Genomic DNA, 23,390 nt, shown 5'->3' on the forward strand with positions numbered 1-23,390 from the left:
TGCCGCTTCCCCAGCAGCTGGAAGGGCGTTGTTTTCAGATACAGAATCAGATTCATAACAGATCTGCCCTAAAATGCGTGTGTGTGCGTGTGTGTGTGTGTGTGAGTCATCTCTGTGTTTAGACTCTAAATTCTTGGAGCTTAGGGGCTGTTCTGTGTTCTCAACACTTAGCACACATTTCTTTGTACACATCAGGTATAAAATGAATAAATGAATGAACGAGTCAGAGGAGACTGGAGCAAGCTAATAAAATATCGTGCTTTCATTTTCTGCAGGTTTTCCTCTTCTGATCTGTATCATTTCAGTAGTCTTTGCCATGGACAGTTACGGGACAAGTAAGAAGTAAGTGAGGGGTGATCCCTGTGCGGGCAGGACTCCCGGGGGCGGGGGGCACGGTGAGGGTCCCCGTGGCTCGTTGTCTTGCTGTGTTCTTCTCGGGGAGGGGTCTGTCCAAGGCTGGTATCCTCCAGCCCTGGCAGGAAAAAAGGCCCGATAGAGTGAGAAACACCCCCGGCGGTGCTCTGGGCTTCCTCCCACCTTGGAACTAGCATCGAGGGGGTCAGAGTGCCTCCTGCGCCGGGTGGCCGGGGTAAGTTTCTGATGGGAGCCCTTCATCCACGTGGTTGTCCTGGATGCAGAGTCTGGTCACCTGTGGAGCCCTGTTTCGTGCTGACCCTTTCTTGGGGTGCAGCAAGTGCCTAGTACATAAGAAGTCCCATTAAATTACAGCCGAGTGAATACGTGACTGTGTGAACAAGTGTAGTCTGATGTGCGCCCGCAGGGGGGCGTTCTCATCGCTGGGGCAGCAACAGAGGGGACTGTGTATGTGCCAGACCTCGTGCCGCCATTTTGAAACTGCAGCTGGTGGGTCCCTAGTTGAATCAGGAAGAGGCTGGGTTGGGACTGTGCGAGCAGGTCAGGTGTTCACCTTCCAGAAATTTGAATTCCTTTCCTCCCAAAGAGAAAAAGGCTTTAGCTCACCTGTCTTTAGGGAGCTGCCCCTCTCCCTCAGCCAAGCTGAAGAACCACTGAGTGACAATGCCATGGAGAGATTTTAAGAGGAGAGAGGGAGTTAAACACTGTTCCAGCTTCAGCCTGAGATAATTTCTCAGCTGAGTTGCTAAACTGGGAGGAATCTGGCTTTTTCTACTTTAGGGCAACAATTTCCTGAAGATGAAGCACCTAAAGAAAGCGCTCTCTGAGTCCATATTGAAATAAGAGTGATTAAACAACCATTGTTTTGGCCCGTTCCTTGCAAGCCTGAGTGGTATCCGAAGTCAAGGCGCTAATTAAAAGAAGAAACTTCTTCTCAGACACATCTCATTGGCATTTGTTCCGTGTCTTTCCATCTGGCAGCGTGCAGATGCTGGGCCGCCCACGGTGCGTCTCAGCTCCAGGGTCTGTTTCTGATGTAAGCCTCTCACCCACTCATGTGCCCGAGAGCGAGGCAGCCCCAGCAAAGGTCCAGAAGCTCACTGAGTGTCTGGGGTTCCGTTTTATCTCGTGGGGAGCTTGTGGCCTCCGGGCCGTCCACAGTGGTGGTGTCTGGACTACGGGGTCTGTGTCTGATATGAGCCTCGAGCGAGGCAGCCCCAGCAAAGGTCCAGAAGCTCACTGAGTGTCTGGGGAGGACAGGGCATCTGCATCCACTTAACATTCTGCACGGAAATGGTGGAAAGCACAAGCTTCCTCTCGCAGAATCCTCACCCCCCCAGGGAGCCTGGGTTGGAGCTGCCCCTTTGCAGAGGGACCACCAGACTCGCCGGGAGTTTCCATGTTAAGTGCCGCGTCCTCAGACGGGAGGCTCTTTTCTCCAGGCTCTGGGTTCCAGACGGGAACGAGCCTCTTAACAGGCGCTGTCACCTGTCTGGGGCATTTCGTGTCTCCTGGTCCAGGAGGTCTCGGGGGAGGACGCGGGCAGAAAGGCAGGGCGCAGGCGTGGACTTGGGTCCCCTAACGTCCCTGGGCCTCAGCCTCCTCCTCTGCAGGGTGGGGTCATCACAGCGCCTGCCTCAGGGGCGCCGTGGGGTCATGGGGGGCGATGCTGTGCTGTCAGGGGGCTGCGCTGGGTGAGCAGGTGTGAGTGAGTGACCAGGCGGCCCCGCAGGGACGTCCACGTCCTGTGTCCGTGAGGACGCGCCGTGCGCCTCACCAGATCCTGGCGGGTGTGCCAGGCCCCCGGGGCTGCCCCCAGATCCAGGGAGGTGACGTGTCTCAGGGACCCCGGGCTCCTGGCGGTTCTGATGCTCTGGAGAGGAATGAGGTAGTAAAGGGGCTGGCGGTCCTGCCTGAGTTCCTGGAATCATGTCTCGTAAGCCAGGAGCAATTTCATATCCTCACGCTGGACCCTACTTCCCAGACGAGGCTTCTCTGGAAATCGGAGCCGTGGCGGGGACCCACTGGGACCTTTCGTCTCGGTTGTGGAGCGGGGTTGGGGGATGGCACTGGCGGGTGGTGGAACTGACCGACAGCTGATGAGAAGATGAAGATGGTCCATGCTGCGTCACGTGACGCCTCCTCACTCCTTGAACCGCTGCAGAAGACACTAGTTAAGTCAGTATTTGAAATGCTCTGGAAGGAAGCCGGCCCCTGGCAAGAGCCCATTTATTTATTTCTCGTAATAAAATTAAAACCTCCTTTGGATTTTGGCTAGACTCTTCAGAGATTGCAAATTTTTCCACTAACCAGGTGACCTGTAAAAGCCTTCTTTTCCCCGAGCCAGTCTACAGACCTGGAACATTCTTCCCAAGAGCGGGAGGCGTGAGGTCATGGACAGGATACAGACACGTCTGTAGGGATTATCAATGTCACTGTGACTGTGCCCCACGGCGTCCCTGTACTGTCCTGGACGCAGGGCCCCTGGGACGTGGGATGATGCACTGAAGTAACCTTCTGCCCCCTTCCACAGTTGCTGGCTGTCGCTCGGGAATGGTGCCATCTGGGCCTTCGTAGCTCCTGCCCTGTTCATCATCGTGGTACGTCCTCTGCCGTGCGGGCGCGGAGCTGGGCTGGGGAGCGGCCGGAGTGGAGGAAGCCCTGGGCTTTGTGGAGGTGCAGCTGGGCCCTCTGAGAGCACGTCCTAAGCTGGGGCAGCATAGGTCCTGTTACAGCCCCTCATGGGGGTGTGGCCCAGAGCCTCCTTTCCCCGAATGATACTCAGGAAGGTTGGGCAGGTTTTCAGGTTTCATGCAGATCTGTTTAAGGCCCTCGGTGCTTTTCATGCTGAAGCAGCAGGTGTGGGTGTGTGTCCAGAAGGGGCAGTGCAGACGCAGCTGGTTTTTTCTTTCCTGATGCTCTTCCACGATTTCCTCACGTGCACGTCTCCGTGCTCAAGGCGATGCAGGATCCAAGGCCATGTTAGGGAGTTTTCGTCAGAGCCTCCTGAGAACCACACAAAACAGAATTCCTGTGATACGAGGGACCTACTCAGAGAGGGTGAGAGAAATTGGGATTTCTAAGCTCACAATCAGGAACGCTGGCCGTGGCTGTGCGTCTGGGGTTCGGACGAGGCCGTCTCCACGTGCTTCTGGCTCCCCACCTCTCAGCTCTGTTTTCCTATAAGTTGGCTCCATTCTCAGATAGGTTGCCCCAGATGCTGCTAAGAAACTCTAGGACCACACAAAATTATAATAACTGCCATGGGAAAAAAACCCCTCCTTTGTTGTTCTTGCTGTTGTTCTACCGACATGTCCCACAAAATCCTGGGATCGATTTTCATCATTTCTGATGGGCCTGGTCTGGAACTCTGCCCACTATGGGCCCCTCGCTGAGGCCAGAGGAGCAGAATGCTCTGATTGGCCAGAGGAACGGAAAGTTCTGATTGGCCAGCCTTCACTGAAGCCAGTGGAAGCAGAATGTTCTGATTGGCCAGCCCTCAATGTGGCCAGAAGAATGAAATGCTCTGATTGGCCAAAGGACTGAAACGCCTTGATTGGCCAGGCCTGGGTCACAGCTCTAACCCTGGGTCCTTATACTTGGTTTCCCATGAAGTTATTTAACGTTAATAATAAAGCTCAAATTTATAGAGCATCTTTTTTTTTTTTTTTTAAAGATCTGAATGTGTTTTTACATTAAATTTCTCTCTTACTTGTCCCTAAGTTAGCTGCTTGGAGAGATGGTAATTTCTATTATTACAGAGGGGCAAATTAAGGTGCAGGGAATAAGTAGAATGATAAAATCCTGGCCCGTGATGGTAGCTGTATTAGTTTAGGTGTCCCCTTCCTCTCCTCTCCCCATCCTTCCACTCGCCCTCTTCCTTTTGTTCTCTCTCCTCCCCCTTCTCCCCAGGTGCTAGTAAACCAGCTTGAGTGCCCTTGAGTAGAAAAGGCTCAGTCCTGGGAGACAGGGGAATTCGGCATGGCTGGTTCCAGGCACTCAGTGATGTCCACAGGTATCTCCTACTCAGCCCATGGTCCTATTGCCTCCTTGCTGGCTGCATCTCAGGCAGGCTTTCCTGAGGGGGACATGATGGAGCTGGTACCCTGACACATCCTCCAGCTCTGCAGTTCAGGGTAAGGAGGGAGGCACTGTTCCCAGAAGTCCCAGGGCAGATTCTGATTGGCTCCCATGGGTCAGGTGTCTGTTCCAGAGCCAATCACTGAGGCTGGGCTGGAGGCAGATGATTGGTCAGGCCCAAATCACATGACTACCCAGGGGCAGGGTTTATTATTTTATCCCCCTGAACTCTTGGGGCTAGAGGTGGGGATCCCCAAGAAGCTCTAGGAAAAGGGCCTGGGAGAGGGGGGGTGCCAGTACCTGGGTGCTGAGCCTGGCTGGGGTCTGGTCAGAGGTGAGGCATCGCCATACTGTCCCAGTCTGGGCATCTCTCCCCACAGGTGCTGGGGGCTGACATCAGGGCATCCCCCATCCCTCCTGCCCACCCTGTGCAAATCCACAAAACACACTCTCCACACCCTTGGCTGGGACCCCAGAACATGCTCTCCACGCACCCCCAGGGTGGGAGCCAGGCCATGGTCACTGCCTCTGAGGGTGCTGCCTTTGAAGGGTGTTGAGCCCCCTGGTGAGCCCGGTACTGAAGGTGAGGGAAGGGACTCCAGTCAGAGACACTTGAGCCTTTGGTGTCCTCATCCATCGCCTCCCCCATCGGGTGTCCCGGCTGTGGTGGCACATGAACTCTCCTCCCAGTCCTAAGGACAGGTCCAGCGTTCTGTGTCACCAAGGATGGCTGCCGGAGGATGGACTTATTTGGAGAGGGTCTGTGGATGGCACTGGAGCCCACCGCTCCTGCATCCCCTCCATGTGGATCTTTCCTAAATATTGTGAAGCCAGCCCTCCTTTCACTCAGCCCCCTGCTCCCTTCCCCAACGGCTGAGTTGAAAGCTTCTTTTGACTTTGTTCCAAATTCGGTGGCACTGACTGAGGCCGTGGGCCCTGGTGGTTAATTAGAAACGTATCCAAGGGAAGACGCCTAAAGATGTGGCTTCTTCCTCCTTAATTAAAATTCCACCCAGACATCCTCAGGCCACACAGAGGTGCAACAGCATCTTCTTGGTAAAGGGTTTCCAGAAGGGCAGAGTGGGGGCACCATCATGGTGTCATCGTCTGTTGGGGACACGAGGGCGGGCGGCGGCGCCAGCCCCACACACGCTCCCCCGTCAGGCTGTGTTGGCTCTGCTCCACTCCACGCCGGTCTCCTGCCAGGTGACGTGTGCTCAGGGGCGTCCACGGGGACAAGCAGGAGGCGGGGGCACTCCCTTCCTGACATGCTGGCTCTGCGAGCCTCCTGGGTCCCCCGCGGCCCCAGCCCCCGGGCCTCTGTGCCAGAGGAGAGGCGGGGCTGTGCTCCCAGCTCTGCAGGGCTCGGGGGCCCACCGGGCTCTCTGTAGGGTCCGCGCAGGGCCCTGGTGGGAGGGGCGGGCGACAGGGAGACGGCAAGGATGGCTGCCGGAGGATGGACTTATTTGGAGAGGGTCTGTGGATGGCACTGGAGCCCACCGCTCCTGCATCCCCTCCATGTGGATCTTTCCTAAATATTGTGAAGCCAGCCCTCCTTTCACTCAGCCCCCTGCTCCCTTCCCCAACGGCTGAGTTGAAAGCTTCTTTTGACTTTGTTCCAAATTCGGTGGCACTGACTGAGGCCGTGGGCCCTGGTGGTTAATTAGAAACGTATCCAAGGGAAGACGCCTAAAGATGTGGCTTCTTCCTCCTTAATTAAAATTCCACCCAGACATCCTCAGGCCACACAGAGGTGCAACAGCATCTTCTTGGTAAAGGGTTTCCAGAAGGGCAGAGTGGGGGCACCATCATGGTGTCATCGTCTGTTGGGGACACGAGGGCGGGCGGCGGCTCCAGCCCCACACACGCTCCCCCGTCAGGCTGTGTTGGCTCTGCTCCACTCCACGCCGGTCTCCTGCCAGGTGACGTGTGCTCAGGGGCGTCCACGGGGACAAGCAGGAGGCGGGGGCACTCCCTTCCTGACATGCTGGCTCTGCGAGCCTCCTGGGTCCCCCGCGGCCCCAGCCCCCGGGCCTCTGTGCCAGAGGAGAGGCGGGGCTGTGCTCCCAGCTCTGCAGGGCTCGGGGGCCCACCGGGCTCTCTGTAGGGTCCGCGCAGGGCCCTGGTGGGAGGGGCGGGCGACAGGGGCCTTGCGGGCGTCAGCTGGGGCCCCTCCCATGCCACACTCCCCTCCTGCTCTCAGTGTCCCCGGGGGGCCGGTCTGGATGGACGTGGACCAGGCTCCGAGGGAGGAGGAGACGGGGGTCCAGGAGTGCACGCCCCGATCCCTCGTGCAGGACAGTGGGTGCACGGCTGCTCCGTCCCCCACAGGCCGCACTCCTGTCGGCAGTGCCGGCCCAGCCCTGGCTGCAGGGTCCCTGACGCTGTCCGTCTGCTCTCAGCCCTTCCGTCCCACAGGAGCTGGTGTCCCCAGCGCCCCGTGAGCCCCAGCCGTCTCTCCGGTTGCTGGCTCCCTTGTGGTGCTTGGGATGTTTGCCTTCTTTGTCCGTCACAGATGGTTAGAATCACACTGCTGTGTCGCCTCTGCGAGGGAAGGGGGACTGCAGGCTGTGCCAGTCCAGGGCGATGGCACACCAGTCCTGCAAAGGGGATCTCCTTCCAGGAAGGGCTGCCGGGCCGGGAAAGGGACGGGACTGTGGTCTCAGGGCGTCCGCCCTTGGCGGTAACTCCGAGCTCTGAGTACAGGCCCGGGTCCTTTTGCATCCATTGCTTTCGGCTGCGGGAGGTGGTGCGTTGTCGTGGTGACACGTCCCTGAGCTTTCACTCCAGGCTGTCCCCTGTCCCCGGGCTGCGTGAGGACCATCTGCAGTCACTTTACCACCCGGCCTTTCGCAGGACGACAGAGGCTCCCGTGCGCGACCCCGCGGGTGCCCTCCCTTCCTGCTCCTGGGGTCAGGGAGGACCACTCGCCTGTCGCCCAGATGGAGACACAGGCGCAGCCCAGACTCCAGTCCCCCCGACAGTTAAACCCTCCTGGTCAGAGCACGGACAGCGGGAGGGGTGGAAGGGGAGTAAGTGAGTGAGTACGTCCTCCGCCCTGTTCTCCCTCTGTGCTGACTTAACCCCGCCGGTCTGCAGGGCCCGGCAGCATCGCCCCCTCCCAGACTCCCCGGGCGATCTGGCTGCTTCCTCTGACTTTGGTCAGTGACGGCGGGGCATCCGAGGCGGCCCTGCCTGGATCCTTCCCTACCACCCGCCACGGCGAGGGGTCCAGCAGCAGGGTCCCCGCATCCCGTGTCCTCCAGGCTCGCTGGAGCCCTGCTGTCCTTCCAGAGGGGGCGTTACCTCCGCCCCGCCCCAGGCCCTCTCCTTGACATCAGCCACGCACCTGCGAGGACTGCAGTTCTCACGCTTGTTAGTAATGGGATCCCTGGGGAGCTTGGGAACGGCTCCCGCCTGAGCCCCACCTGGGAGGTTCTGGTTTACTGGACCTTTCAGAGCTCCCGGTGGTTCCCGTGTGGAGCTGGCTTGCAGTCCGAGATGGCCTGCGGGAAGTCGGGGGGCCCTGGGCTGGGGGGAGGGGGTGTCCGCTGAAAACGGTCAAGCGCGGGGTCAGCTGGCTGCGGCTCACGCGGTGAATCCCGCGCACGTGCCGGGCACTTATTTACAAACTGCGGCGGCTGTCACGCTGCAGCCGTTGAGTTTCGCCGTCACAGTAGAGACTGGGAGGCCTGAAAAGCCAAAAATGTTTGCTCCCTGGACCTTGAGAGAAGAAGCATGCAGACCCCAGGCCAGGGGATGCGGCGGAGGGCTCCTGAGACCCAGCCTCTCCGACTGTCAGGGCTCAGGCTGGCCGGGGGCGGAAGTGTCCCGTGTTTCTCAGTTCCTCTGAGGACCCTGGGTTGTGCCATGTTGAGTTGTGCCCCGTTGTTCCCAGAGGCGCTCCAGAGACAGCAGGTTTCAGCATCACAGCTGTAGGGCCCGGCCCCACCGTGTAACTCGTGCAGAGCTGTGCTCGGGCGCATGCTCACGTGAGCACGTCCGTGGGAAAGAAGTGTCCGGGTGGATGCACACGGGACGGCGTTCTCCAGAGAGCGGTTTGTGTCCGGGGGGTACTTGCTGGCACGTCCCGTCCATTTAAAAACACCCACATGTCACCGGCATCATTTTAAACTAAAACACTTCAGAAGGGTGCATGTTCGTGCTGGGGTGTGCGGTTTCGCTGTGTCCCGGTGAGGTTGGTCCCGGAGGGACAGGAACCTGTGGGACGGGATTGTCACCGTGGCGCCTGGTGGGCCCAGTGCTGGGGGCGAAAGGGCAGAACCGAGCCCCTTCCGGGTCACAGCTTCCCTGTCACCCCCACTGCCAAATATGCACCCATCGACTGTCCCGTCACAAACTGTTCTCCCCGATTATGAAGGGACATGGATGTCACTTCCTGGGCGACTCCAGTGAGGCTGAGTGCAAAAGTGCCCACAGAGCAGGCAGGTCTTACAGAAGCAGGGACGCCATGGGCCACAGGGGCCACCTTAGCCTGAGCCCCCCCGGGGGGCTTGTTCCGTGCTGGCACCACCCGGGAAAAAGGCCTCCAAGTCTGGGAAGAGAAAGAGTCTAGAGTTTTAGAATCCTCCTCTCACCTGCGGAGAGGCCAAGCTAGTTGTGTGACTCTACAAATACGGGTACATAAATAAAGATACATAGGTACAGATCCAGTTACCAATTCCTAAGAACAGATACGGACATGGGACCAATTACAATGATAGTTACAGACATAAAGATACAGAACCATAAGTACCTATATGGACACAGAAACAGGTATAGATACACATGAAGCGTTTACTACTATGTCTTTATGTGTGTCTGCACGTATAACCTTTCACTGTGAAATCGTGGTACACGTCCCAACGATTTTTCACAAATGCCTGAGTGGCCCTGAGTCCGGTCAAGAAGCAGAGCGCGGTCCCAGCCCCGAGCCCTGCGCAGCCGTTCCCTCCCCCGAGCAGAAATCCCCATGGTCTTGAGCGTATGTCCTCCCTCCACCCCTCCCCTCCTTTTTTAAAAATTTTTTGCTGAAATGTGACCTGTGAACTATGGGTTTGGCATCTGTCATAAGTAGCTTGTTGGCTGTTCTAATGCGGAGATACTTGACGAAATACCCCGTATTCACGTTACAAACGCCTCGCCCCAGGGCCTTTCCCAGTTTGCGCCAGGCACAAGCCAGGGCGAGTGAAATGGAGTGAGGGGGCCAGGCCCGCTTCTGTTTTGTATTTGCATGAAATGCCAGATTTGTTTCACCCTCAGCTGCTGTCTCCCACTTAGCTGCGCATCAATGTGGGCTCGGAGGTTATAGCCTGCACCTCCTCTCGCGCTGCCGTGACCAACGTGATTGTCTTACCCACGCGGGGGGAAGTGTGCACGCCAAGTGAGCTCAGACAGGCCCCCCCCCCCACCCCGCTGAAAGAGGGAGAGGGGAAAGAAAGAAACCCCAGCAAAAGCTTTGGAGACATGGGCATATGATGATGAATTGTAACAGCCAGTCACGTGGGCAGCTTAAACATTACTGAAACGCTTCCTTCCGGGTCTTCAATACAGAGGCCAAGAAATAACGAAAGACCTGAAATCGAATGAATCACTTGTAGCATTTCTATGTCTGTGAAACGATTTGCCATCGTCTGATCATCCATTCAGCAGCCACATCACGGCGTCTGTGAACAGCAGTCTGAATCGCCTGGCGTCACACCTGAGAGGTCTAGGCCCGAATCCCCGGTCAGCCTCCAGCCAGCAAAGGGAGAGGTGGTTGTGATGAGACCTCTGGGGTCACGTGGCGTGTTCAGGCTCCTCCCCAGAGGCTGCCTGGTGTCCGTCTCCCGGGTCCCAGGCTCTGTGGCTTCTCCCTCCCCTTCCCTGAATTATTGGGACACTTCACAGTTAAGCCTCTTTTCCTCCTGAGCCCAAGGTCATAACTGAGACATTCACAGGGAAAGGGATTGATGTTATTTCCCTTTTATAGTTTAATTAAGCAATTTGATTTTTGAACATTAACACACATGGTTAAAAATTTGAAAGCAAAGCTTAATGATGTATATAGCTGAGCAGTCTCTGCCCACGTCTCTCTCTTGACTCCCTGGTTTCCACCCGCCCCCCCGACAGACAACCCCTGACACTAACTGCTTGCGTATCCTAGGGATGCTGTGAAGATAGAGGCAAATCTAAATATATATTCACCTCATTCTGTGCCTCTTCCACACACACAGTGTGTGCTGGACCTCTGGCTTTATCAGCACAGGAAGAGCTGCCTTGGTCCATGATGCATCCACAGGGTGGGCTGCCCGCGGTAGCCCCCAAACCTGTTGGAAACAGTTCAAGTGTTTCCAGTCTTTTCTGGTCACAAACAAGGCTTCAGCTTTGGCCAGTGGATGAGGAACCCAGGCTACAAATCCCCAAAGTGAAAGAGGCAGGACTTACAGGATGGCACACGAAGGACCTCAGTAAATGTTCTCGCCCTGGAATACAAAGAAGCTACTGGAAGCTTGGAATTGTGGGAAAAACCCAAACATTTCAGAACTCTAGAAATCAACCAAAGGCTAAAAAGCATTTAATCACGAAAAATCGCTGAATCTTGGTGAGAGCAGCAGAGCCTGTGGCTTTTGATTGGCCGCTCGGGCCCCGCGTCCCAGCTCCGTGACGCAGCTGTGGTCACCGGAGGTGAGGACGAGCTTCCTTCCGGGCGCGCGTGCGGGTGCAGCGCCTGTCTGGCCTCAGAACAGGCTTTTCGCAGACTCCCCTGAACCTCAGCGGATGTCCGGACTAGACATCCCCATTCTAAAAGCGGCAACCAGTCAGTTCCCTGGCTTTGGCCACTGACGCGGTTGAATGGAGAAGTCCCTGCGCTGTCACACCGATGGCCCGGCCTCCGTGCCGGCCCGCCTCTTGCTGTCTGCCGAGCGTGGCCCTCCTGTGGCGCTGGCCGGCTCAGCCGCTGCGGGCCGGGGAGGCGGGGGGCGCCGGTGTGGCTGACTGTTCCCTCGTGCCAGCTTCTCCCGTGCGCCCTGACCTCGGAAGACTTGCGCGTTATCCTCACTTCGCAGGCGAGAAAACGAGGGCGAATGAGGCAGCCCGTCGGGAGCCAAGCTGCCGGGCGTGGAGATGGTCAATTAAGACAAGGGCCCCTCCGACAGCGTCTGTTCTTTGCTCCAAAGACCGATGGTGAAAGCTTCACTCGCTTATGGTGACGGTGTAAGCAAGGGGCCAAACGGGCAGAGGTGCCAGCGTCCCAGGGCTGCGTCCCGCGGAGCGGCGCGGACAGGGACGCCTCTGCTGAGCGGGTTCTGCAGGAGAGGCCGCTGCTGAGTGATGGACCCGGGAGCTGGGAGGAGGAGGCGGGGGCAGGCCCGGGAGTGGGGAAGCGCTGGATACTGGGGCGGATCGCGGACGAGTGTCTGCAAGGCCCCTGAGATGAGGGCTATCAGCAGGTATGCTTTGGAAGGGCCTCAGGCTGGGCCCCCAGAAGGAGGCCTCTAACGAGGGCGTTCAGGCCAGGAACGCAGGTGTGTGTGCGGCGTGGCTGGCCGGGGCAGGAGGGGCCCGAGTCCCCTGCAGAGCCGGGGATGCTCTGCTGTGCCCCAGGTCCTGTGTGGGGAGGGCCGCTTTCCCTGTGTGGCCTGCCGGGAAAGCCTTTGTCCTTGCCTGTGGTCAGGCCTGAAGGTTCACACATGGCGGGGGGAGCAGGACTCTTCGCCGACCCTGCAGATGACCTCAGATGTTTCAGAAACTAAAACTCCCTGAATACAGCACAGCCCCGAATCCAGCTGTGGACCCTGTAGTGGAAGGAAATGGCGGGGCCTCACTTCCCCTGCTGTCACCGGCCTGGTCAGGCTCCTGTTCAGGACCCTGGAGAGCTGCCCACGGGAGGGGACACTTTGTGCTAGAGCCTCTGCCAGAGACCCTCCCAGCCCCGGCCCAGCCCCCAGACCCCCAAGGGGAGCCTCCCAACCCCCGGCCCCCCAAGGGGAGCCTCCCAGCCCCCAGCCCCCTCAAGGGGAGTCCCCCAGCACCCAGCCCCCCAAGGGGAGTCTCCCAGACCCCGGCCCCCAAGGGGAGCTTTCCTAGCAAGGAGGAAGCATTGGGCAGAAGATGAAGAACCCTCTGCTGTGGTCTCCGGGGACCCCATGCTGTGGCCTCGGTGGGCGCACAGCCGTGGGCGCACAGCCGTGGGCCTGGGGTGTGGGCAGGAGGTGAGAGCCAGGCTGTGCTCCAGCGCTCAGGGCGCTCTGTGGGCGTTACTGCTCTTTCTCAGTAAGTGGAAAGCCTGAGGTTCACAGCCTCCTTGCCTTGGTGCTGAGCGGGGGGTGCTTTCTTCGGTGTGCTCCTGGGGCCTCGACCTGGGCTGTTCGGCCGTCTTTTCTCAGGAGCACCGATGCGGGCTCCCGGAAGGCAGTCTCGCAGGTGACCTGTGCAGGTGGAAGTTCAAGGACGCGGCTTCCATTTCTCCCAGAGACGCCGCGTGTTTGCCTGGGGAGCCTGGCTGGGCAGTGGGCCGGGTGGGCCCGGTTGTCCTGCAGGTGTGGCTCCAGCCCCTCACCTTGTCTGCCGTGCTCGTCATGTAGGTCAACGTGGGCATCCTCGTCGCGGTGACCAGGGTCATTTCACAGACCAGCGCCGACAACCACAAGATACATGGAGATCCCAGCGCCTGCAAGTAAGCGGCCCCTGGGCTGTCAGCCGTGCCCCTGCCCACAGAGGCCGCTTGGCGGCGGCGGCGGGAGGGCGGCCGCGCTCCGGGCTGGCTTGGGGTCCTCATGGCGTCACGTGACGTCTCGTGACCGGGGAGCACAGAGCACGCGTCCTCCTCGGTCTCTGTGACCAGCACCAGCTCGCTGCCCCCATTTGTGAAAGAAGGGGGTCTATTAGATGTTCTCCCAGAGACTGCTTCACCCCTAGGGCGAGAGGAGCTGGCGGTGGGGTGCAGAGGAGGGTTCTGGAGCCCGACTGTCCTGCCTGGGTCAGTCCTGCCTCAGCCCTGCCATCTGCTGGGGCCTTGTGAGCTAGTCAGCCCCTCAACGCCCTGAGTTCCTCGTCTGTGCGGTGAGGGTGATGGCGGCCGTCTTACAGGTCGTCCTGAGGAGGGTGGAACTTCCTGACCTGCTCTGGGGGGCTGGTTCATCCTCAGGAGGAGCGGGTGTCTCTGAATGGGGGGCGTTCCACCCACACACTGCCTTCTGGGGTTTCTTCACCCCATTGTCGGGGCTCTGCCAATTGCAAGGGACAGAAAACCCAACACAAACTGGGTAAAGAACAAGGCGTACCTGTCGACACAGGCAACCATAAGTCCAGGAATGAGCCTAGATTGGCTTGGTCCAGCGGATCAAATAATATCACCAGGGCCCAGCTCCTCCTGCACTCCTCAGCTCCGCGTCCTCTGTCGGCTTCACGCTGAGACGGACTCTGCCTCCTGGTGACAGAATGGCTGCAACAGGAGGTTCGAGTCCATGGGAAAGTGTGTCTCTTTCCCCAGTAATCAGAGGTCCTGAGCCTGGAGACCGAGACTCAGAACAGACCACACGCCCATCCACAAATCAGTCCCAGTGGATGGAAATCACCAGTTAACCCTGGCCTGAGTCACACGGTCCATCCTGGCTCTGGGGTGCAGTCAGCACCCCCGAACCACCGGGCCAGGAAGTGGGGGCAGTGGCCCCTCAAAGGGAATTTAGGGGCTGCTATAGAAACAGGGTACAGTTACTAGGCAGCTGACATTCTGTAAGTTACTTTATCTACACTATATCTCTTCCGATCTGAAAGGGAAAACAGTAAACATAGCAGCAGCAAATCGGTAAGACAATTATTCTGTAATGAATTCCAGACACTGTAAATTAACCTGACAAGTGGCTCCGGCCCCCTCGGGCTTTTTCAGCCCCTGGAAACCTTCGAGGTGCTGCTGGGTCAGGGTCAGTTCCCTTCCTCGTCCATCAGCGAGAACAGGCAGTGCTGCCCTGTGAGGCCGCCAGTCCCCCGGCCCCGGGGGCCTGGCTGGGGAGGAGCCTGACCCTCCCTCACCCCAGCCTCAGCCCCCAGGCCCTCCCCTCGGTGCGCAGGGCCCCCTCTGACCCGGCACCCGCAGGACCACTGGCCTCGCTGCGCCCAGAGCAGCCGGATCTCACCCCACACCCGCGCCCCCGTCTCTGCCCCCGGCCCCTCTTCACGCACCGCGGCCCCGAAAGGCAGCCGAGCCCACGACCCATCTGCCCTCCGTGGGGACCTGGCCCCCGAGTGGAGGCTGACACGGGGAGGTAGGGGCCGTGCATCGCGAGGGCGTTTCCGCGTCTCTGCAGAAGCAGGGCCGGGGTGCTGCCGCTGTGCCCTCCTGTGTCCTGTGTCCTGCACGTGACACGGCGCCCAGGACCGACCTCCTGCAGAGAGTCCGGCCCGTCGCTCTGGACGGACCCCCGACTCTCCCCGCCCAGCACGCTCCCTGCCCGCCTCCTCTTCTTCACGTGGCCCGGCGGGACCCTGGGCCACTGCCTCACTCCCTTCTAAGCGTCCCCTCCCTGGGCTTGGTGAAGCAGGAACCCCGGGAGCCGCGCGGGAAGACGCAGCACAGCCTCCTTGGAGCACTTCTGGCTCCTCCTCTCCTGGTTTCAATCTAGTCCTTTCCTTCCTGCCCGGCAGCTCAACGCTCAGTGACTTAACGCGATGAGATGCTTCCTCAGCAGCCTTCCTCAGGGCTGCCTTCCACCTGCTTTCTCACCTCTATTTATTGGTCATGATTCCAGACTCCCCAGAAAGCAGCAGAGAACATTCAGTTTTCCCAAGTGAGATCCGGGTCCTGGGGGCGGGAGGGAGGTGGATGCCGGCCCCCGGGGAGCAGGGGGCGGGCCTCGGGGAGCCTTATGCGTCCGGACGGCGCCCCCCGCCTGCCCAGGCCTCCTCTCCTGCAGGGACCCCACTCCTTCCGCCTTTGACAGGGGACCTGGCTGCTCTGGCCGTGTCAACAAGTCCTCAGAGAGCCTCAACTAGAGGAGTTTCCTCCACGATTTTATCACTTATTGCTTTATTTTTGAAGTAAAAATGAACCATCCCTTTAAAAGTAACACATTGATACCAACTTCTCAGCAGCTGCTCCTTTCAATTATGGATTTTCTAGGATCTAAAGATCGAATCTAAATCATTCATGATATTTTGTTCCCCAGATTCAGGTGTCTTATTTTAACTGCATTGACTTTATGAAAACACGCAGCTGCAGCTTCCCTGAGAGCTGGCGTGTGGGAACACATCTTTGGTTTTCTAGGCATTTGCTGCCAGGAGCTGTCCGGGCCGGGACCTTGGGCTTCTGACCAGGAAGCTCCTTGGGGCCACTGCACCTCCTCCTGGGAGGGGCTGGATCCCTGAGCGGCACTTCTGCACGTTCGTCCGTTTGCTCGTCCTTCATCCATTCCGTGGCCTCTTCCTCATCTTGCCCGCTGGTCGTGGCGCTGTGCTGGCTTTGGGGCTGCAGAGATGCAGAGCCCAGCCTTTAGAGGACTCACCGTCTAGTGAGGGAGACCGTGCGGGTCGCAGCGCCAAGGGACGAGGGCCTTGGAGGTTGCTTAGCTGGGCAGCATGGCATCCATCCGTCTCTGGACTTCTCTCTCACGCTTACGTGCAGAAACCGCCCTGTGGAGAGCTGAGCTGTCTGAGTCAGGGTAGGCCGGGCCCCAGTTAGCGTACGATTTGCAGGGCGTATCAGAGGCGGCCAGGACTCAGGCAGCCCCTGGGGCAGAGCCTCCACACCAGCTCTGTTCTGGGCTCTGCAGACACTGGGGGACCCAGATCCTTCTCACGGAACTCACATTCCGAGGGAGAGCCTCAAGGCTGACGCCGCAGGTGCCCCGGCGCTGGGTGTGTCTCCTGCCCCCTGGCCTCCTCGGCTGGGCCCCGCTCTGTGGGCACCCGGCATCAGCATTTCCCTCAGCACCACCACCGCTTGGACTGGGCTGGTCAGCCTGAGTGGGGCCAGAGGATGCGCTGGCTCCCGGAAGCCCGGTGCCGTCCAGCAGAAGCAGAGCTGTGTGCTTGGCCCAGAGCTGGCCCCGCGGGGACCCTGCCTTGTGCGTCGGGGTAGTGAGCTCCTGCCCCAAGGCCTCCGGTGGGGAGGAAACGGGGCTCTCTCGCAGCAGGGCCTTTTCTGCTGCCACCTGGCAGCCTCGCGTCTGGACCCACCCTGCCCGCCCACCTCCCTGTTCCCCTCGCAGGTTGACGGCAAAAGCTGTGGCCGTGCTGCCGCCCATCCTGGGAACCTCGTGGGTCTTCGGCGCGCTTGCCGTCAACAACCAGGCTGTGGTCTTTCAGTACATGTTTGCCATCCTCAACTCCTTGCAGGTGAGGGCCCGACGGGACCGTGTCGGCTTTGTGAGTGGACGTGCGGAGCAGGTTGCCTCTGAGGCAGGAGGGAGACCCTGTGCTCTGTCCCCTCCACACACAACGCACCTCGTGGACGCCTAGCGTGGAGGGTCCCCGAGGCCTGAGGACACAGGCGTGGATGGGGCGCGCACCAGGGTCTCTGAGCAAATGGGCTGTACGGGACCCCATTCACAGCAGGGCTGCCTCGTCCTCCTGGACAGCGTCCGTGGAGGCGCATCCAGGCCTGAAAGGAAGGCGGTCAGCACGTGGGCAGCTCCTGAAAGGGAGCCAGGCGTGAGAGGTGGCGATGGGGGTACCTTGGGTTCTGAGTTCTCACGTGCCCTCTGCGTGGGAGGACAGCGAGGGTAACAGCCTGGAAACCAGAGACTTGGGATGCCCAGAGGCCGAGTCCCCAGAGCCCCAAGCCCCCACAGGGAGGGTGGGGGCGGGTGCCCATGGCCACACACAGCCTACGCAACCGAGCCGAAGGCTTCATCCACCCCGGCCCCCACCGTGACGTCCTTGCTGCATCTGGGTCTTCACAGCCAGTGACTGTGTCAGGCTTCTGATCTGTAAGAAGCCCCCATGCATAGTTTCCTTCTGGCTGTTTATAATGATAGGGGATAGGCTGTCCTGGCTGCAGCCCTGCACACCCCAGGTCCTGGGATCCTCACTTATCCTCTGTGTCCCATAAAGTTTCCTCTTCCGTAACGTGGGAACCGTGACAGGACCCACTTTGTGGGGGGCTGCTTTTTAGCACTAAATGAGATGACTCGCGTGAGGTGTTTGTCTAGCGCAGACAGAGGGGCGGCCTCTAGATGTTTGGGGAGGTCCTCACCTTGTGTCTGTTTTCACTGTTATCGTCGTCCTCGGTTTGCAGGTGAGGACACCAGGGCTCGGTTTAGGTGACGCACTCGTGCCCTCCCATTTGCCCGCCCCAGCACGTTTGCTCCTCTCCGAGGTTAAGCAAGCCTGTCTGGGCGTCCACCTGGCTTTGTGTCTTGGTCATGGCGGCCGCCTGCGTTTAGGTTAGATTACAGGATGCCTTCCACCCTTAGGGACTCCAGACCGTAGGGCCCAGCAAAACAGCTAACCCCGTGCTCCCCAGCACCAAGCCATGCCAGAGCCACCCTCAGAGCCCATAGGTGGCATTGGAAAGAACCCTCAGAAAGCGTTTGCAACAAAATGCAAGTGGCTCTAATTCTGTGTTTTCCTCCCCTTCCTCCCCAGGGATTTTTCATCTTCCTTTTTCATTGTCTCCTGAATTCAGAGGTATGTCTGCTCCGCTTCGTGACAATATGAAGCTGGTTTTTCATTTCTGAAAGGGCGCAGAGAGCAGGGGCAATGTTGCCGCATCAGGCTGGTGTCTGGGAATGTAACCCTGAATAAGCCTTGGTATTGGTGACAGGTTGTGTGCAGGGGGGCTGCTTTCCATCAGCTCTCTCTCCCTCGTCCCGGTTGCTAAGCAACACGCACACATCCTCCTGCACTGACGTCACACGGGCACTGCTGGCTGCGTGGGGGACCAGGGGACATGGCGACATTGTGGAACAGCTGAGCTGGAGGTTCAGGACCTTGCTCGGCATCTGGCATTTTAGGGAGAGTAAGGTGCAGATGTGCTCCCAGCACATCCCCCCCAAAGGCATTCAGGAAGCTGGCCTGGGGTGTAAGGAGGACTCCTGACTGCAGGGGTTAGAGAGGGGACTTTTACGGTGGGGCCTCCAAGGGCATTGGGGTACCTGGAGTGAGCGCATTCCTCTTGGGGCAGCCTGGGGCATTGCACCTGCTGTGTACTTGGCCGTGGGGATGGTGGAAGCTGCTCTAGATCCTGTCCCTCGGGACCCACAGTCCGTGGGAGGAGTTTTACCTGTAAACTGTGGGAGTGGCATTGTGTTCCTTGGCATTTGAGTCCCTTGCCGGCTGTGGTCCTGGGGAAATGCCTCTGGACCGGTGACTGAGAACCAGGCGGGAGCACCACCCGCCTCTGTGCTTTTCCAGGAGAGTCCGCGCATTTGCACGAGGATAGGTCGGGCGGTGGGGGAGGAGATGGGGGGAGGGGCAGGCAGGATGAGTCGCCCAGGGCGAAGGCGGCCAGTGGAGGAGAGGTCACGTGTTTGCGAAGAGCAGGTAGCAGCCCAAGCAGGGCCTGAGACTGATCCACGCGGCAGAGGGGGCGGGAGGGAGAGGCACAGCCTCAGGACCACACACGGCCCGCCCCGCGCGCGCGTGGGCTTCTTCATTTACTGCTTTGTGTGGTTTCTGTGTCGGTCACACGCTCGGCCCCCAGGCTGTTCACCGTCGAGTGTGTCCCGTCTCCCCACCCAGCACTGTGAGGTCGGCAAAGGTCAGGCCAGGTCCAGCCTTCTCCCCGTGCAGGGCTGGGAGCGGCACGGGACGCAGCCCGTGTCTGTCGCACGAACCAGTGACACGTCCGTAGCGCGGCTCCGGAACCACCGACTCTGTTTGGATCTGACGCCTCCGAGTCCTGTCCTCACCCTGCAGCACAAATTCCTCGGCACCGTTTAGAATGACCTCTTGTTGCCTTTTCAACTTCTGAAATGGCTTCTAACGAGCCGTCCATTCTGCCTTTGAAGGTGAGAGCTGCTTTCAAGCACAAAACCAAGGTCTGGTCCCTCACGAGCAGCTCCACCCGCCAGGCCAACGTGAAGCCCTTCAACTCGGACATCGTGAGTGCATGTGGCGTCTCGTGTGCGCCCCTCCCGCGCGGGCCGGTCCTGCTCTGGGTACCTTCCATCCTCAACCCACACTGACCCAGGCCTCTTGTTCTCTGTCCTCGTCAGCCGGGACTCGCTTTCCAGCTTCACTGAGCTACACGCAGCCTCTGCCTTACAGAGGACCACGTGGTCCTGAGGCTGCGTCTCTTAAAGCCCCAGCCCCCCGCCCTCCGCTCACTCCTTCCCCGAGCTCTATCGTCTGTCTGCACCATCAGCGTCGGGCGGACGGCTGCCCAGGTCGGGGCGGTGGAGGCTCGGCTCGGGTGCTGGTCCTTTCACACCTGACGTAGGCCTGCAGGCGGCACGAGCTGATGTCACACCCACAGCAGGGTCCCCCTCCTCACGAAATCACCGGGCCCTCTCTCGTGCCCCATTTCCCAGGGCCAGTACTTCTTATGTTGACTTAGTGGGATGGAAGGACCAATTGACCAGGAGGCAGACACTGGACATGCTGATGGTGTCCTCTAAGAGGCCCCAAAGTCACTGGACACAGCCCGGCCTCTACATCAGGTCTCCTCCCCCTACAGATGCCTGAGAAATTGGGTCTGGATGGTCAGGCGTCTGAACAAGCCGCTCACCTTCCAGCACTGGGCGTGGTTCGCCTTCCTCCTGCGGGACGGGGCCCCTCATCCCTCTGTCCCCGCAGACCCCCAGGCAGGGCCCCCGGGCAGCCTGGAGCAGGCGATATCCTGGGTTCTCGCCGCACTGCAGCCCCCCACCTGTCAGTCAGGCCCTCGCTCAGGGGCCCATCCTCAGGAGGTCCCTCCTGGACGGCACTGAGCAAAGGTGCCCGCACCCATCCCAGCGTCGTGTGCCCGCTCCTCTTGGCGGTTGTTTGGTTTGTTCATTCGCTTGATGGCCGTTGTGTGCCTCGCCCACTGGAACGCGAGCTCCCGGGGGCAAGGGGCTGGTCGGCTCTGTTCCCTGGTGTGACCCCAGAGCCTAGAGCAGGCCCCGGTGCCCAGCCTGCTCGATAAGTCAGTGTCGAAGGGATAAGTGAATAAGCGGATGGATGAATAGAGGCGTGCGTGAGTGAGTGAGTGAATGAGTGAACGGTAGATTGATGAATGAATGACTGCCTGGTGAGCGCCCCCAGAACCCGGGAGCCATGAGGCAGGGGAACCTGTGCAGAGAAGGTGGAGAGGGCTGCGCCCTCTGGGTCCTCGCTTTTCTGGGGAGCGGTGGGGCCGCCCCCAGGGATCCCCAGGCAGCTTTCTGGCCCGAGGCTTTGCTCTCAGCACTCCTGTGGGACTTGGGTTTCTCGTCTCAGAGCAGTCTCCATTTCTCGATCCTCTGTGGTCCGCAGATGAACGGGACCCGGCCTGGTACAGGCTCCACCAAGCTCACCCCTTGGGACAAGAGCAGCCACTCCGGGCACCGCGTGGACCTGTCTGCCGTGTGAGCAGAGAGGCCGCGGGTGGAGCCGGCCGCCTGCCGCTCAGAACCCCCCGACCCGCTGCAGACAGCACGCCAGCATCGCTCTGCCTTCGCCACTGGGACCCTTTCCGCGTCGCTCTCTGGACCTGGGGGTCACGGCCCTCCCCCCGCCCCCCCGTGACAGCATCCTCTCCTGCCATCCTCTCCTGTGACGGAGTCCAGCGCTGAGCCGGCAGCCTGACACACGGCAAGGGACGGGCCCCCCGGAGCACACAGCGGTCCCTCCCCTTTGTCACTGCGAGTGCACAGAGCCCAGACCCTCCACGCCGTGCGCACACGGGGCCCAGGGGCCATGGCACCAGGAGGGGAGTTTAGCCTCGGCGGGCGCCGCGCTGGGGGCCGGGGGCCAGAGAGGTGGGGTCCCGCAGGGGAGGTTGGGCGGAGGCCCCTGGGGGCGCGTGGGGAAGAGCTCGAGGATGTTTGCCACCTGCTGACTCCACCCAAAGCAGGGCCCCCGACGCCAGGCCCCGGCTGACGCCCAGGGCGTTGCGCTGGAGGCACCTGCTGCCCGGCCCCCGTCTGTGCGCCGGCGGGGGGGGGGGGCCTCGCGTAGGCGAAGAGCCCGGGGTGTTCTGCTCCGACGGCTCCTCCGCCCCTCCCTCCCGAGTGCTGGCTCTTCGACTCCAAGTCAGCCTTCAGATCGCCCCCTCTCCTGGCCCCTGAGCCTCCTCTGTGTTCACGGTGGCCCATCAGAGCCACCGTTTCCCAAGGCATAACGTCCCCCAGAGGGTTTCCTCCTCCTGCCGTAGAAATGCTTCTCCGTGTCCCCAGCGAGCGGATCCCAGCGGAGGGGAGCGCGGAACGTGACTTCTTGGCGCCACAGCGGCGGACCTTGCGCACAGAGCCACTTGGCCGGCCGCTCCGGGGAGGGCCCTGCTCCCGACCGACCCGGCCAGGGAAGGGTGGCAAGAGCTGTATCTTCCGAGTTGGGGTCAACTTATGGACCCGGACTCAGCCCCCTGGGAAATGGGATGGTCGTTAGCGCTCCATGTGTGGGCGAGACCCCGTGGAACGCTAGGGTTCGGTCCTAGACGTGAACCGAGACGCCATCGAAAAGCTGGGAAACGGGCTGTGAAAGGTCACCCTGTGATGACGGCACCAAGAGGGCTTGTGAAATGTGTGGGTGCGAAATCCCACCCTGTTTTCGATACTGGAAAATCTTCCTTGAAAACTGTGACGGCGACAGCATTAAAGGCCTCCCCACCGCGTCGCCCCGCCTCTCCCAACACGTCTGCTTTGTTTCCCAGTGAGATTTTACATCGTCTCGCAGACCTTTTCCTCTTCCTCTGGCACCTTCGTGAAGTAGCTCACGCCCTGATCATGATGAGTGTGACACAGCCGTCTTCAGGCATCTCCCCCGGGGGGTGGGGGACCCGGAGCCGGGGGGGGTGGGGAGGGGACACAGAGCAGCGTGTTGACACAGGGGTTAACCTCTGTCCTTCCGTCCGGGTGGGTCCCAGATGCACCAGCCGACTCTGCACGTCGTGACAAAGCCATGGGCATATTCCCCGTGGGTGTGCCGTAGGGGTGAACCTGGCTGATGCAGGCAGAGAGCCCGTGTCTGGCGAACAGTGCGCCCGGCCCCTGCTCCAGGCTCTCCTCAGGATTCCAGAAACCAGATCACTTGTAACTTGGCATTAGATCCTTGTCAGGCCCAAGAGCACCTAGAAGTGAGAACACTGTATCCTAAGATTTACACTTGGATTCTTTTTTCTTATTTAGTTTCTGGTGAAGCAAGTCAAGTAAGGAGCTGCTTTTACTTTAGATGGAACTCTTTGTTTTGTTTTTTTTAACTCCCCGCATATTCACCCTACACAGCTAATATATCCGGAGAGAAGTAATGAGCAAACCCTTTATTTCTGAAGAATGAGAGTAGTGCACTTTATTTATAGGCTATATATTTGGGCTTCTGCAGTATTTTATTATCTACACATAATTTGGCCAAAGATATAAGCAGTTGGAGAGAAGAGTGTGTTTAAAGTAGTTTGTAGCACAGGAAAGACGACGAATGCCACTACATAGTGAAAATATGTTGTGATTTTTATGAAATAAAATCTTAAAGTCCTTAAAATAAAGTGTGGTCTTTAGCGTCTTTTGCTAGTGGAAGGCAAGCAGGACTGTGGGTCTCTCTACAAAAATCTGAAGAGAAACACAACGTGGGTAAAATCCAACCCTGGGATTCACTCAGCAGACATTTATTCAGCGCTTTCTACGTGCCCAGCGCATTCTCGCTCTTGGGACACTGTGATGGGCGATGCCCTGGCCTCTCAGGAGCCTCCCTGGGGGGGGCAGGTAGCGGGATTTGTGCAGCCCTGTGTCTCCCCAGGTTAACGTACTGGACAGAATACTGGTGCTTCTTTTTTAAAAAAACGTAACAATATATTTTATTTAAGCTAACGTCAAAAATATTTCAACACGCAACATTAA

At 59.3% G+C, this 23,390-nt stretch overlaps 1 protein-coding gene across 2 annotated transcripts in view; it reads left to right on the forward strand.

Moving 5' to 3' along the window:
• Positions 1–22,993, forward strand: part of ADGRD1 (adhesion G protein-coupled receptor D1) — a 142,235-nt gene extending 119,242 nt beyond the window's left edge. The window contains exons 19-25 of one of the 2 annotated variants that reach the window (XM_055080627.1): positions 276–342; positions 2,909–2,975; positions 13,023–13,114; positions 16,644–16,770; positions 18,022–18,063; positions 19,386–19,478; positions 20,833–22,993. In XM_055080627.1, the coding sequence (XP_054936602.1) occupies positions 276–342; positions 2,909–2,975; positions 13,023–13,114; positions 16,644–16,770; positions 18,022–18,063; positions 19,386–19,478; positions 20,833–20,928 (584 nt within the window). In that variant the 3' untranslated portion in view covers positions 20,929–22,993. Of the gene's footprint in view, positions 1–275; positions 343–1,155; positions 1,283–2,908; positions 2,976–13,022; positions 13,115–16,643; positions 16,771–18,021; positions 18,064–19,385; positions 19,479–20,832 lie in introns of those variants that run through there. The other variant, XM_028480274.2, reaches the window with a different exon arrangement.
• Positions 22,994–23,390: the final 397 nt, after the last annotated feature.

This window comes from Physeter macrocephalus, chromosome 19 (genome assembly GCF_002837175.3).
Source record: "Physeter macrocephalus isolate SW-GA chromosome 19, ASM283717v5, whole genome shotgun sequence".
Lineage (NCBI taxonomy): Eukaryota > Metazoa > Chordata > Mammalia > Artiodactyla > Physeteridae > Physeter > Physeter macrocephalus.